The sequence below is a fragment of the Thyridium curvatum genome (assembly GCF_004353045.1).
Source record: "Thyridium curvatum strain D216 chromosome Unknown NODE_35_length_383278_cov_80.659980, whole genome shotgun sequence".
Classification (NCBI taxonomy): Eukaryota; Fungi; Ascomycota; class Sordariomycetes; order Thyridiales; family Thyridiaceae; genus Thyridium; species Thyridium curvatum.
The window spans coordinates 159,254-174,505 of NW_022156790.1; the positions used below are offsets into that span (position 1 = coordinate 159,254).

Consider the following 15,252-nt stretch of genomic DNA (forward strand, 5'->3'; position numbering starts at 1 on the left):
CGGTCAGGCAGATTGTACGATGTTGGAAGCAACTTATGTACATGAATGGACAGCAGCAGGGATTAGTCAAATGGATCTGGCGTTTTGCGATGTACAAGACAAGCATTCCATTGCTGTTTTGGAATGGTTCTCGAGCGATGATGGTGGGTTTTCCAGAAGCACGGCGAAGCACGGGATGGCTGTGCTGTTGTCGTTTAGAGTGAGAAGAGCGTATCGACGGGCCGGCCGGAGTACGCTCGACTCGACTCGACTCGACTGGATGGATACGCTCCGTGAGGGACCGGGACGATGGCTTCGTCCGCCCTGGCTGACTACCTCAACTAAGTGAACAGTTGTCTAGTGACCATCTGAGAGTTTAGGTCGCTTGCTTCACAATATCGTCTGATATTCGAGTCATCCGTGTATTCCAAATCTTCTTTTCGTGCTAGGCTGTTTCTCGGCAGTCAGTCTTGGGTCTTAGACGACTGCTTGTAGGGTGGAAAGCGTAGAGTGGAAAGCCAAGCTTTCCGGTAGCGTGGTGAGGGTGGTGTGGTGTTTGCTCCGCCCCCAGGCCTAACTAACAGGGTGTGTCGATTACGTAGGGCCCTGGTCCTAGTTAGCTGGGACCCGTTGTCAAGGCGGGGTGTGTGTCGTGTCGTTGTCACTTCTTGCGAGTGGGATGATGATTGATCAAAGCCAAAAAAGGTCCCTAGGACCCTGCCGGCATGATCACCTGCCAAGGGTTCTCCGGATTCTGCATCCCCGTTCTTCTCTTCGAGGCGGCACAACTTGCGTTCCGATGTCCCGCTTTGCCACGCAACGCAGCTTGACACCTTCAATCCCCATCGCCCATCTATGACCGGGTACCTAGTAATGTCTGACTCTGGCGGCCTGCGCCTCCGCTGATGAGGTTATCGAGCCCGTTCGTTCCACTTGGCATATGACTTGTCTCGAGTTTTTGGTAAAAGCGAACGGACCAACTCTCCCCTCTCAATCCCCCCCCCCCCCGGAGCGCACGGGGTGGCTTTGCACACACACCCTGCGAAGACGTAAGGCACCTTTTTTTTTACTTTCTCACCTTTGTCGCTGAAAGGGTATACGACGGGAGAGATTGAGGAAAGGGAGAGAAGTATTTGAGATAAATCGCCATTTCTCGTTATTCTGTGATGGACCCCTCGAGGCTTGGTTCCCCACGACGAACCGAGCCCTGTCAACGACAACTAGATAAAGAGTGAAGGAAGGGCGATGCCCACTTCGGAGACTCCGGGTTTACGGCACTGAGAGTGAACATCATCTTACGGGCGAGGCTTCCAGAGACCATACGGCCCGAGTTTGGAATACATCGGAGCTGCTGGACCTGAGACGGACGCGGCCCTTATTTGAATCACGCATGTCCCTCTCGTCCAACCTCGAGTGGACTGAGATATCGTATCACCAAGCCGGCTCATATCCTTCTGGCGTACACCTTCTTTACAACTTGAGAAACTTGGCACCCTCTCCTGCTCGCTCACATCAAACACACCTTGCCGAGCAACATCATCACTCACTCGGCATCACAAACAAAAATCTTACGTCCAACCTTATTAACGCCACCGCTACATCACAACACAACATAACACAAACACGGGACATCACAGAACAGACAACACACATATATCAAACCAAGCCCCCCCCCAAATAAACAAAAAACCAAGACAAAAGATGTCCGAACCAAACCCCATGGACCCCTCCCAGCAGTCCCCGATCGTCTACATCGTCATCCCCCTAGCCGCCATCCTCGTCATCGGCTCCCTGGCCCTGTTCTACACCTGCCACCGCCGCCGGCGGCTGCAGCGCGGCGACCCGGAGTCTGGGATGGGGGCGACGTACGTCGGGCGCGCGGCGGGCGGGCGCGTGATCATCGGGGACGCGTGGGGCGGAGGCGGAGGAGGGCCTGCGGCGCGGCAGCGGGCCGCGAGGCAGACGCGCGCCGGCGTGACGAGACGGCAGGAGGAAGGGCTCAATGAGCTCGGGGAGGCGCCGCCGCCGTACGACGGGGACAAGGATGGGGAGGAAGGGGAAGGGCAGGGTACGGAGTTGAGGGATCTCTCGGGGACGGGGACGGGGACGGGCACGGGGAGTGGGATTCGGAGGGCGGTTGCTGCGGAGAGGGGGGCGCCGCCTGGGTATGATGCTGGGTCTTCCGGGCGGAGGGGCGGTGAGACGGGGACCGGGGGAGCGGGGAGGGGGACGGAGGCGGAAGGTGATGGGGGTAGCGGGACGGCGCCGGCGGAGGTTATCACGGAGCCGCCTGCTGTTGCGGTGGTGGGGAGGGAGAGAGAGAGGTGAGGTAGTTGATGTCGAGGGTTGGAAGAGGCGAGGTTGTTTGGTTCTTTGGATGATGGACGAGCTTTGATCTGATGCATGCTTGCGGATTTATTGATACCACGGACACGGCCGGCGCTGATGAGATATTCATGGCCTCAGCATTGTTTGTTTTTCTTGCCTGGTCTGGCTTGGACGGAGGCAGGTTTTGGTACTCTTTGCTCTTCTGGTGGCATGGATGCCTCTGTACTTGACCGTTAATATTTTCTTTGAATTTTCCATTTACCTGGATCTACCTATTTTACTAAATTTGGTAACTCATGACATGATCTTCACAAGAGCACGAAGGCGTGTGATGAGATGGCGCGAGCTGCTCCATCAATGTGTAGCTGCTAGTGGAGTTCCAGCTGTGAATCGCACTAGCAGAGGCTCCGAGTGGGCGGGTGGGCACTAATAAGCTGCTGTGCCTAGTTAGTTAGGTAGGCCCTAGGGTACCGAGCTGCAGCCCCATTGATCGGACTTTCCTGGCACCCCAAACAGCAACTCACTCACTCCTTCTCATAACTACATCCCACATCCATGGGTCTCTCTCGAAGAGAAGTTGGCTAGGTACTTTATGTGACGCTTGAGCAAGTTGAGGTGGTTTGAACGGCATTTCAGCAGCTGCCAATCTGACTGGGACGCCTGAGAGTCTAGAAAAAAGGCAACCTGGCGGGCCTCCTCCAGCCCCCTCGCACATCGTCATCATCACCATCGATCGACTCGATCCATTCTCACTCAATATCAACCTTATCCACCACTCTTACTCAGCGTCTCAAACATCCACACCTGCCCATCATGGTCACGGCTGTTAGAGGTAGGTCTACTCCGGCGTGTGTGCCTGTCCATGTATGTGTGCAGATAAGAGACGTCCACTCACACGCGGGCATGAGCACCAGGCACCCTGATCCAGGTCGACCCGCCCATCAAGGCCATCATCGTCAAGATCGACGCCGAGGAGAACCATGCTTTTATCATCGAGGACCTGGACGACAACACCTTGTTCGTCAAGGAGAGCGCGCTGCCCAGGCTCAAGCAGCTGCTCGAACAGGTGCGAAAATCTTTCCTACGTTTCGCGTCTGCTCTTTCTCTCTTTCTCTCTCCCAGCAAGAGTTGTCGGCCCCCCTCCCCCCTCCCCCGTCCTTTGCTAACGTATCTGTGTCACCACTCTTAGCGACTCAAGGAGACACAGGCACCGACTGCGGAGGAATCAGAGTCGGAGTAGGGGTCAGTTCCGATTTCTGGTGCACCTGGGCCCGGCCCGTCTCCCGGGCCGCCTACGTTGTGGGAAGTGAAGACCATCAGCCAAGCGCAAGCGCCAGACGAGGTACCAAACGAGGCGCCAGATGAGGCACTAGATGAGGCATCAGAGCAGGCACTAAACGAGGAACTTGGTGAGGCTATAGATTTGATGGCAGACGACCTCCTGGATGACATACACGGCCTCATGGATTCGATCGCAGAGAAGATGGCAACCATGGATGACATGGCGGATCAGGTCCCGGACTGGCTTCTAGATGACCAGGTCTGGAAGCCTTTACAGTTTGTCAAACGTCGGCTTGAGGATATTAAGAGAACGCTCGGGATTATGCCCTGATGTCTGTTGTGTTTCTAGAATCATTACAGGGAGTGTTGATCATTACAGGGAGTGTTGGGTGCTCTTACAGCATCGACCCGTTGTAGCGTCCAGTCAGAGCACATGAGCGTTGGGCACCGCTGCCATAGGGATACTCTATTTAGCTTTTATTGAATACATGGTCATCACAGCTTCTCAAATCTAGGCTTCGTCTTCTTCAGGCCGGACATGAGCGCCTCGGGCACGTCTTTGGACTGCAGGGCGGCCCCGTTCCACACCATGGTGTACCGCAAGCCTGGGCAAGAATAGTTAGCATCTATCTCGTCACGGAAGAGATGACTTGGCTTGGTCCCTATCGGACAGGGTGCATTCATCAAATTGGGTAAAAGGAATAGAGACAGATAAAAAAGAAAAGAAAAAACTCACTCTCAGCGACCGTGTGGTCCCGCGCATGGTTCAGGATCTCCTTGGTGCCCTGCACGGCGACGGGGCTCTTGCTGGCCAGCAGGCTGGCCGTCTGCACGGCCGCGGCGACGCACGCGGCCTTGGACTCGAGCACGCGGCTCACGAAGCCCTGGGCCAGCGCCTCGCGGGCGTCGAACACGCGCGCCGACAGGCACACGTCCTTGACCCAGGAGGCGGACCCGACGCACTTGGGCAGGCGGCTCAGCGTGCCGATGTCGGCGGCGAGCCCGATGTCGACCTCCTTGACGGAGAAGGAGGCGTCGGCGGCGGCGAGGCGCACGTCGGCGCAGCAGGCGATGTCGATGGCCAGGCCCCAGGCGACGCCGTGCACGGCGGCCACGACGGGCTTGTCGCAGCGCTCGACGGCCGAGACGCACGACTGGAACTCGTCGATGTGCCGGCGCAGGGCGAGCGCCGCGCGCGCCGGGTCCCCCGGGCCGTCTGGCGATCGGGCCGCGACGAGGGGCCCCTGGCTCGCGGCCTGGACGTCGAGCCCCGTCGTGAAGGCGCGGTCGCCGGCGCCCGAGAGGACGACGGCGCGGACGTCGGGGTCGTGCGAGAGCTGGGCGAACAAGCGGGAGAGCTCGAGCCACATGGCCTCGTAGAAGGAGTTGAGCTTGCGCGGCCGGTTGATCTCGACGTGCGCGACGAAGGGGGCCGGGGAGGTGGTGAGGAAGTGGGTGTACTTGGCGTAGGCGGGGAGCGGCTGCGGTGATGATGATGATGAGGAGGCCATGGTTGCTTTTATTTGATGGGGGAGATGGGGGAGAGAGGTTATGAAAGAGAACGCTGAGAGGTACTTTTCTGTATAGGTATGGTAGTGAGTCTGAGATGCGATGGCGTAGGTATGCGAGAGAGGTGCTGTGAGTTTATATCGGCAATGAGTTGAGGTCGAGGAGAGGATTCATGATTACCTTCTTAGGTCCACTTACACCTTTGGGAGGGAAGCTGAGCCGAGGCTTCTTTTTGGGGGGTGTGTGAGAGGGAATCGGCAGGGAGAGAGTTTCTTGGGGCTGAAGAGTCTACCCTCCAATCGCATTCGGGCTATGAGGTCTGGGATATCACAGTCTCCTTTATGATACAATAGTCTTGCTTGTGTGATATTGTGCAGATTGTGCAGATTGTTAAACTGTATTCCAGCCTTTTTTATTTTCTTTTATTTTTCATACACATAATACACACTCATTGAGACCACATGCCGGCATGTGAGAAGCCAACTAACATTGATGGCGGCGCGGCTCCGAGCTGTCAAGGAACTGAACTGATCCCTGCCCAGCGGGAACAAGCACTGACAAGGACCCGGTGGACGTGTCAGTTAGCGCCCTGTGGGGATGCCCGGATTCCTGGAGTTCGAGCTGCCTCGGCGGGCTTCACTGCCACTAGTTAATGCACAATGCAGTCGGCTGCATGGCCGTCATTGTGCTTCCTCATCTTCTTTGCTTTTTTTCCTTGTTCGCACTGCCAGACCAGACACACCTGCATGCACAAGGTAAGACACAGTAATCTTCAAGGGTGTCTTTAATGACGATATACAGCACCCTTGCGCCCTCTGATCTACCTGCATGTGTGTAATATATGAGCTCATTTGCAGCAGAGACAAAAAGCAACGACGGAGTCCTCGGAGGACCTTGTCAGAGGCGGCCCGCTCTCTCTCGTGTGCCAGCTCCAGCCTCTTCTTGTTCTGTTTGGGGGCAGCGAGTGCCTTGTGCCTTGGCCGTGGCCTCGTGCTGACTGACTTTGGCAGTGAAACGGCCCGTTACTCTAGTGAACCTTTGTAGCGTAGGTAGTGTAGGTAGCACTTTGAATCATGACCTGCAGGCCGAACTGACTAAGGTCAATTCTGCCCTGGTTCTTCCAAAGCATCATCGTCCGCGAGCGAGAGCTCTTTGGAGCATCTCTGGTTCCTCAACTCGTTCCTTTCCTCTCGCACATTGCACCGCGCCTTGTCCGACGTGGCCTTCACCCCCTTTTGCCATTTGCCATCCCCCGTTCTCTCTCCCAGAAGAGGAGGAGTGGACGCTGGCTTTTCTCTCAAGGCACACTGCCACTGCCTTCGTATCACCAGCCTGACCCCCCTTTTCCTGTGCTCGTCCGTATTTCTTCTCTCCTCTCGCCCCCTCGCCGCAATTCAGTGGTGAGTGTAGTTAGAGCAAAGAAAGGCAAAGTCCAGTCCCCAACGCCAAAAAAAGGCCAATCCCGCGACCCAGCGTGCACTGATTCGAGGTACCCGGCACCTGCGGCAGGCCAATCAGTCGTCTCCACGCTCCCGCGGTCCATTTTCCTCTAGGTAGCTAGTTAGTGCGCCTCGACCCAATCACGGGTGGGGAGAGCAGCTCGTCAAGGGTTCGACCATTCTGGACCAGGAACTGGGACCTCGAAAAAGACAAAAACTGGACCACTCCCGCCGCCGGAACAACCACCACGCATTCATCCAGCCCATCCAGCCCTCCAGCCTCTGCTCCTCCCGACGAGCCAGACTGTGCTGCTGCTGCTGCTGAGAGGATTTGCGAAAGATAACCCGAAACACACACACACACACACACACACACACACCCATCCTCACTCGCCCTCGCTCTCGCCAACCACCCCCCCCTTGCCGGTTCGCCGCCCTCTGTCCACCACGACAATCCAAACCCTTGTGCGCGTGTGCGGTTCAACTGCCAACCTGCCACATCGCTTGCGCGTGCGGGCCCCCCTGGTTTTGCCCTGTGACAGCCAGCCAGTCCGCCGACTCGACATATCATCCCGGTAGACGACGTGTTTTGCATGTGGATGGATGGATGATGAGGAACTAGGACGACAACTCCCCTGGACCTTCTGAGCCTCCAGCATCGCCTTTTTTCATTTCTCAGCAAGCTCTCGACGATCACCTTTCGCTTCTGCCACGCTCCTTTAGTCTTGGGACTCACTCTTTTTTTTTTTTTTCACTTCTCCTGCCTGCAAAGACTCGAGGTCCACCACCCCCCCCCCTCGGCGGCAGTCTCCGTTCCCTTGCGTTGAGAAACTTTGATCCTGCCGGTTATTTTGCAGCTGATCCGACCCCCGCCCGCGACCGACGACGACTTTTGACTTCCGGCATTTCTTTCTTCATCGACGGCGACTATTGTGCTCTCTCACAGCATCGAACAACCAGTCCTCGATGCGACTCGGTTGACGCCACTCGCTCGAATCCTCGAAAAGCCATCGTCCCATACAGCGCCAGGGTGTAGGTGCCTTGGATCGCAATCATGGCCGCACAACAGCCACAGCAGCCTCAGGCTCGTCCTGAAGTGGGCGACATCCTGCTTGTAATACGTGAGTGCCATTCTATGTCTGCTGGTGAGGAGCTGGTCGGTCGCGGAACCCAGACTGTCTCCCGAGTAGTTGTGTGGCAACGGACTACCTGCTCCTTCGCCGTCTCGTGTGCTTCGGGTCATGCTAACTGTGCGCCTGCTCCAGATGATTTCCAAGCGCGTAGTTCAGACGAATTGAGTTTAGCAAAAGGTGACCGGGTCGAGTTGATCGAAAGGGACGACGAGTTTGGCGACGGTTGGTTCTTGGGCAAACACATGGTCAATGGAAACAGTGGTCTATTTCCCGAAGGTAGGCTTTGCTATTTGATTCCCTAGGTTTCTCTCTCGTGGTATGAGATTCTCGTTCTAAACCGTTGTTTGCTAATGACTTGTTTGCTTGAGCAGTATATACACGACCCGCTCCCAAAGGCATTTCCGGAGTCGCCAGCGCCTCCTCATCACTCGAGCAGGCCCTCTCCCGCGTACACGGGGCAGCCACGACCGAGCAGAAACCTGCCCCTGTCGCTGCCGCGGCAGAGCAGCCTCGATCGGTATCAACACCAATCGTACCTGCCGAGAAGCCTAAGGCCGGCTCGGTGGACCTGCCGTTGAGCAAAGCAGCTTCCATGTCACCGCCCCCCTCCGCAAACAGCTTTGCTACCAAGAGTCTGCCCCCCATCGCTTCCGGCATAGGCAGCCTGGGACGCCTGAACAACCCTGCAGACAGCCACGTCCTGCACGAGACCCTCAACGTCATCGATGAGCATATTACCGATCTGCGATCACCAGGCAACGGCGGCCTCCGTGCGCCCGCAAACGACTCCGGCAGCGAGTACAGCTCCCACCTCGACCACCGACTCTCGTACATCCAAGGCGAGGAGACAGACGAGGAGGAGGAGGGGCTGCACACCCGTGCAGAGGTCGAGGCTTGGTCCGCCGACGACGTAGCCGAGTACCTGTTCACAGCCGGAGTCGAGAAGCACCACTGCGAGGTCTTCCGCGACCAGGAGATCAGCGGCGAGGTGCTCCTCGGCATGGACCAGACCTCGGTCTTTATCAAGGCCTTCGATCTGGGCTCGGTGGGCCGTAGGCTCAAGACGTGGCAGAAGATCAAGACCCTGCAAGACGAGGTCAACGGGCAGGGGCCATCCACGCGCAGGACGACGCAGACATACGGCAGCGACGTTGGCTCGGATGACGCACGGCTCAGAAGCCGCACCAACACCCTGACCTCCCTCCAGCAGAAACTCCCACCCATCGACGACCGGCCTGGCTCTGTGCAGACCAGACGGTCCTCCATCGTTACGCCACGGATGGACCCGACGCAGGCTGCCGGCCCTGTGTCACCGACTGCCCTGGCCGACGGTGCCAACCGGCCGAGACACGAGAAGCGGCCATCCGCTGCGTCCGTACGAGACCTGCACCACTCGCGAAGACATTCCTCCACGGAGTACCGCCTTACCGGCACGCCCCCGGTGGGCAGCTCTGCCACCCCCAACAAGTTGATGAACAGTGGCACGTTCCCTAAGACGGAACCCACAGCAACGGGCGGACACAAGAAGCAACCGTCTTTTGACCGGAACTGGACACTGGGAGGCGCACGGCCTCTGTCATCTGCTGGTTTCCAGGACGCCGCGACGGCTTCTGATCCTGCGCTCCAGGAGCCCAATCTGGACCTGGACCGTGGGTATTTTTCAGGTACCGAGGTGGATGGCCGGTCACGGCGCAACGTGCTTAAGAAGCGCGACAGCGGTGTGCAGTCCCATTCGCGGAACACCTCGTACACCGAGGAACAACGGGTCCGTAGCGCCACCGCTCTGTCCAGGCATTCTCGTTTCGGAAGCGTAGGCTCCATCCAAGAAAGCGCACCCTCGGCGGTCCAAAAGTACTACGGTATCCAACCGTCGGCCCACCGGAAAACAGCATCGACGGCCACGACGGAGTCGATACGGCCAGTCCCGCCAGCTAAGGACTACCCCTCCCCGACAGTGACCAGACTCGACAGCAGCGCCCTGGATAGCGTCCGCTCGTCGCCGGTGACGCAGGTCTCGCCCACCAACAGGCAAGGCATGCACGGCGACTGGCTGGGCAAGTCGAATCTCAAGGCTGCCGGGCTGGGTCTGCGGGCGATATCCGATGCGGTCACGGGCAACGAGAGGGCGAAACTCGCCGAGAACAAGGACTCGCCGCTTCAGTCACCGGCCCGGACAGGGTCCAGCACTCCTTCTGCGGGCCAGAGCTTCGAGCTAGACTCGCCAAATACCAAGAGCCCCGCAACGACGACGACGACGATCTCCGCCAAGAGCGCCAAGAGGAAGGGCAAGAAGGAAACGAGCGCTTACCTGCGCGGCCTGCAGGCTCTGCCCCCGCGAGAGGCGATGGAGGGCGCGGATTACAGTGGCTGGATGAAGAAGAGGAGCTCCAACCTGATGACCACCTGGAAGGCGCGTCTCTTTGTGCTCAAGGGCAGGCGATTGGCGTACTACTACTCGGAAGACGACACCGAGGAGAAGGGTCTGATCGACATATCCTTCCACCGTGTGCTGCCGGCGGACAACGAGCGGTTGACCGGGCTCCATGCTACGCTCACTGGAGCCTCAACTACACCGACGATGCCCGCCGGCAGCGCCATGACCACTGCTGCCGACACGGCCGCCGAGGCAGACACGACCAAGTCGTCCGAGTCGATGTTCATCTTCAAACTCGTCCCGCCGCGGGCTGGCCTTTCCCGTGCCGTCACCTTCACCAAGCCCACAGTCCACTACTTTGCCGTGCCCAACATCAAGCAGGGCCGGCTGTGGATGGCGGCGCTCATGAAGGCCACCATCGACCGCGACGACAGCCAGCCCATCACCACGACGTACCAGCAGAAGACCATCTCGCTGGCCAAGGCGAGGCAGATGCGGCACCGGCCCCCGGCGCTCATGAACCTCGACGAGAAGATGGAGGACGACGACGGCGGCCAGGACTCGTCGGCCAAGGACGGGGGCGACGCCGCCGCCGCCGCCGCCGCCTCCAAGAAGGAGACGAACGGCCTGGGCATCGTCTACAACGAGAACGACAGCGGCGTCGCGGGGCTCGGCAAGCTGGGCATGCAGGGGCTGCAGAAGGTCGAGAGCGCCACGTCGAGGCAGTTTAGCTTTGACGCTGGGGACAAGGAGAGCGGGGGGAAGCAGTTGCCGCTCAGCGCGTGATTTTGTTTGCGATCTTTTTTTGTTTGTAAGGGGAGGGGAAGGAGTTGAGCAGGGGGGTGAGAGCTTCGACGTACATATTTGGACGGTTGCTATTTGTGAGAAGGCTTCGACGGGGAACGACGCGGAGCTTTTGGTGTCGCGCAGCCAGCTCACGAAACGAATTTCGGGGAGCCTTTTCCACAGGAAGAAAGTGTTAATATTTCCACGACAAGACGACTGACTAACTGACCTGATTTGACTGGTGGCATGGATCGATCGCAGTTCTACAGGGACGAGCAGGGAACGATTCCCTTATTTTCTTTCATTATTTGTTACTGATAACCCCCCCGATGTACTATTAAGATAACACCTATTCTTATTGATCCTTGGCTGTATTGAAGAGAGTGGAAGAAAGAGGAGGAATATATACAAGCTAGATATAAGCTGTCATTGAGGAGGATCAGGGGTTGGTCCGGGAGGGAAGATTCGTTGCTTTGCCTGGACTGGGGGGGGGTCAAGGGGAAAGGGATATGTGCATATGATGTGTGAGGTATTCCCTTAGAGGGCAAAGGAAGGAGGAGGGAGAAGAGATATGCGGGAGAGATTAATAAAGACTTATATGATCAAGTGTGGTTCAATTCCGTTGTGTCCGCGATGTGGTTTATGGCATGAGTGAAAGCAAACAAGATGCTTTATTCCTCCCTTTCAACAAAGGAAAGGCCTGATCAGCATTGCATGAATAGAATAGCATCTCCTATTGTTGTCCTGTACTAACTACCCTTCGGACGAAAATACAGTTTCATCGTGCTCTTCCTCATTGATCGGTAGCAATCATTCATCCCAGCCATTGTTCCCTTCTTACTGTCCTCCTCCCTTCAATCATCCCTTTATACCAGCGATCCGCGCGAATCAGATCAAAACCACACAACTAATAACAACAATATTAATAAGAACAGCGAACAAAATATGGTCATCAAACAAAGTCTCCTTCCTCTCTACAATCAATCAGCAATCATGATGGTCTCGTCCCGTCCCATCCCACAACAGGGGGGGGAAAAGAAAATGTCAGATCCACTTGGCCCCTCCCGGCGCCGGGCCGTTGGGCGGGCCGTCGGACTCGTCGAAGAACGAGTCCACCTCGCGCAGCTTCTCCTCGCTCGACATCTGCCGCGTCAGGAGCGCCGCCTTCCCCGTTCTGGTCCTGCTGCTGCCGCCGCCGCCGCCGCCGCCGCCGCCGCTGCCGCTGCCGCTCCGGCTGTAGGCCCGTCCCGGGTTGGAGACGTAGTTGCCGGACGCGTAGCCGCGGCCGCGACGACGATCAGAGGAGGATGAAGAAAAGGGGGAGCCGGGGTGGTGGTGGTGGTGGTGTCTGGTGGACGACGACGACGAGTACGACGACGCTGCGGTGGTGGCGGTGGTGGCGGTGGTGCCGCTGCGGCCGCGGCTGGTCGCCGTCGTCGCCGTCGCGCTCGTGGTGGCGGCGGACGGGCGGCGCGCGGAGGAGGAGGAAGATGACAGAGATTGGGGGTGGAAGGCGCGGTGGTGAGTCGTCTGGAAGGGGTGCGGCGGGGCGGAGGAGGAGTAGAGCTGGGGGGCGGGGTCGTCGACGGAGCGCTGCTTGCCTTTGCCCTTGTCCTTGTCGTTGTTGTCGTTGTTGCCCTCGGTGCCGGATCGCTGCCGCTGTCCCTGCTGCTGCTGCTGCTGCTGGTGCTGTGGGCCGTGGCAGGGGTCCGGCGGCGCGGGCGAGAAGGCGGCCGAGGCGGCGCGCGAGGAGAGGTCCGACGGCGTGGGCTGCAGGTTCAGGCGCACCATGTCCCAGAAGGCGCTGGCGCTGGCCTGCGTGCGCAGGGGCGCCGGCGTCGGCGACGGGAGCGCGCGCTGCGTCTGGAGGCAGTAGTCAGTAGAGTACACGGAGGAGGAGGACGACGACGCGGACGACGACACGCGCGAGGTGAAGGACAGGGCTCCTACCGAGGCGCGCGCGAGGGAGGCGAGGAGCGGATCCTCCGCGAACAGCATGGATGCTGTAGGAGCGGGAGGAGGAGGAGCCGGAGCAGGAGCAGGAGGAGGAAGGGGGTTGTCCTCCTCGCTGCGCTCGCTACTGCCGCCGCCGCCGCCGACGGTCACGGGCGCCGTGACGGCCCGGACGATGGTCCTTCCCTCGTCCTCGTTGGGCGGGTCGAGGCAGCGGCCCAGGGGCCGGCTGGTCAGGTATTTTTGGTACCGGAGGCGCGCGAGGTCGTCCTCCCCGCCGCCTCCCGCGTCGTCCTTGCTGCGCCGCGGCGGCGGGGCCGGGATCTCGGTCTCAGGGGGTCCGTGGTGGTGCCTTCTTTGCTGCTGCGGCGGCGGGAGCCGGGGTGCATAGTACGACTCCGAGGTCGTGGTGCAGGGGGAGATCTGGCGGGCCTTGACGGCGGCGAGGGGGTCGGTCGAGTTGGGGTCTGCGCGGACGGGGCGGCGGTGGCGAGGGTCGGTGTGGTGGGGGAAGTAGGAGGACCGCTGTTGTTGCTGTGGACGACGGCCTGCGGCTTGGCTTGAGGACGTCTGTCGTTGAGCTCGTGCTGGCGGTGGTGGTGCAGGGGATGGGGTCTTGATCGCTGGGCTCGGGCCGAACTCCAGCATGCGGCTGTATTCTTCGCGGGAGTTGATGCGCTCCTCCGGGGGTGAAAGGGCGGGCGCCCTTGTGCTTCCTCTCGGAAGTGAGGGAGTTGGATTATCCATAGTAGTAGGGCTCACTTTCCTTGCAACGCGAATAGCAGTGGCTCTCTGCAGCTTCTTAAGTGCACGAGTTCGGAACGGAGGGCGTCCTGTGGCTGCAGGAGGTTGATCTGGCGAATCTTGCTTCTGGGTGTTGTTCTGGGAGCCTCCGGATTCGCTCGAGTTGGTGTTTGTGTCCTGGGGGCTCTCGACTCCAAAGTGAGGTCGAGGCGAGGTCAAAGGCTGGCTCGGCTGAGACTTGGCTGGTGGTTCCGGTAGAGCTCGAGGGCCCTGACGAGTAGGTGCAGCTGGTGAAGGAGTACCCATGTAGACCACCGTCGATGCAGAGGACTCGGTCGAAGACGGTGGCAGCGGGCTCAGCGCCACCCTCGACTCGGGAGTCGGCGTTGTGGCGTTGAACATCTGTCGTAGAGGCAGGTTCCTCTGCGCCGCTCCGCCGCTACCACCCTTGCTGCTGCCGGTGCCCGCAGATCCCCGGAGAGAAAGAGCGCTGACTTTCCGGTCGGGCGTCTTCCCGCTGCCGCCGCTGCTCTCAAACATCTTGATCATGTTCCGGACCGATCCTTTACCCTGAGCGCTGCCGGTGGCGGCAGCGGTGGCCATGGCGGCCGTCGTCTTGGGAGTGTCTGTCGTGGGAGTGTCCTTCACCGGAGTCTTGTTCTCGTCAGACCTGCGGCTGTCGCCAAAGGCCTGCGGGCTCTTGGACGCCATTTCGGCGGCGCAGGCTGCGGCTACGGCCAGGTTGCGCTGCGCCTGTGCCGCGAGCGCCAGGCGGGTCTGGATGTGATGGTCGGTCAGCGATATGGGAGACGGGGTCTGAGGAGACGGCGAGGGGGCGCGCGAGGAGGACTTGTCGGGGAGCGTTGGCGGCCCGGCCATGGTGCTATGCGACGTGGGAACAGAGAAGAAGGAGAAGAGAGCAAGGGGGAGGGATGGAGACAAGTGGTGGTGGTTGGCAAAGACAGGTACTGTCGGCTTGAGAGGGAACAGCTTGAGAGGGACAGCGTGAGTAAAATCTGTTGCTGTTCTTCTTGTTGTTGTATAGATATGTGCGAGTAGTTGTGCGATTTTGTTGTTGCTCCCCCCTTTGTTGTGGGAAATCTGAACGCGTGGTGACCGAGTTGAGAGGCCAAGTCGTTCACCCTGCCCTCACTTTTGGCTGTCTGGTAGTTCTCATCAAGACTGATGGATCTATAGATGGTGTTGAGATTGGGAATCGGCTAAGGGGGGAGATAAGAGGGAGAGGAAATAAATGCTGTTGTTTATGGATCGGCTGGCAGTGCATCTCTCTAAGCTAACAAGACTGCAATGTCACTTTGACGTTGCTTTGCCATCTTTCACAGACATCATGACATTCACTATAGACAGTGGTCCTTGGTGACTAGTTGAGATGTGAGATAACTTGGTGATGAGTTCTTAATGCGCCTTTGATGCACTACCTTGACACATTCACTATAGGACCCAAATCTTTGGTGGTCACTTGACAAGTCAGTTAGCTTGGTATCAAGTTATAGTTGCACATTTGCCCTTTGCAGTATCTCTAGGTATTGACTATATAAGCGAGACCTTACTGACTACTCAATATGTAAAATAACTTGTTAACAAGTTGTGGAGCCTCCTAATACTTGGAAGATCTTCCTCATCCAAAATACCCTGTTTGCTGACTTGTAGCCTTGCTTGTTCACAAGTATAGGACTCATTATTGAATAGACCTGATCAGGGCATT

The 15,252-nt window shown here is 58.4% G+C and overlaps 5 protein-coding genes across 5 annotated transcripts; 2 read left to right on the forward strand and 3 right to left on the reverse strand.

Moving 5' to 3' along the window:
- Positions 1–1,781: 1,781 nt before the first annotated feature.
- On the reverse strand, positions 1,782–2,384 carry E0L32_006252 (uncharacterized protein; the record flags this gene model as incomplete). Its single annotated transcript, XM_031140864.1, has 1 exon — positions 1,782–2,384. One exon carries the CDS (start codon positions 2,382–2,384, stop codon positions 1,782–1,784), a length of 603 nt encoding a protein of 200 aa, XP_030994990.1.
- A 736-nt stretch (positions 2,385–3,120) lies between these two features.
- Positions 3,121–3,919, forward strand: E0L32_006253 (uncharacterized protein; the record flags this gene model as incomplete). Its single annotated transcript, XM_031140865.1, has 3 exons — positions 3,121–3,139; positions 3,222–3,373; positions 3,548–3,919. 3 exons carry the CDS (start codon positions 3,121–3,123, stop codon positions 3,917–3,919), a joined length of 543 nt encoding a protein of 180 aa, XP_030994991.1.
- Positions 3,920–4,083: 164 nt separating this feature from the next.
- E0L32_006254 (uncharacterized protein) lies at positions 4,084–5,099 on the reverse strand (the record flags this gene model as incomplete). Its single annotated transcript, XM_031140866.1, has 2 exons — positions 4,084–4,193; positions 4,325–5,099. 2 exons carry the CDS (start codon positions 5,097–5,099, stop codon positions 4,084–4,086), a joined length of 885 nt encoding a protein of 294 aa, XP_030994992.1.
- A 2,491-nt stretch (positions 5,100–7,590) lies between these two features.
- Positions 7,591–10,829, forward strand: E0L32_006255 (uncharacterized protein; the record flags this gene model as incomplete). The annotated part of the gene is made up of 2 exons (XM_031140867.1): positions 7,591–7,945; positions 8,041–10,829. 2 exons carry the CDS (start codon positions 7,591–7,593, stop codon positions 10,827–10,829), a joined length of 3,144 nt encoding a protein of 1,047 aa, XP_030994993.1.
- Positions 10,830–11,873: 1,044 nt separating this feature from the next.
- Positions 11,874–14,405, reverse strand: E0L32_006256 (uncharacterized protein; the record flags this gene model as incomplete). Its single annotated transcript, XM_031140869.1, has 1 exon — positions 11,874–14,405. The coding sequence occupies one exon, from the start codon at positions 14,403–14,405 to the stop codon at positions 11,874–11,876; it is 2,532 nt and encodes an 843-aa protein (XP_030994994.1).
- Between the last annotated feature and the right edge of the window lie 847 nt (positions 14,406–15,252).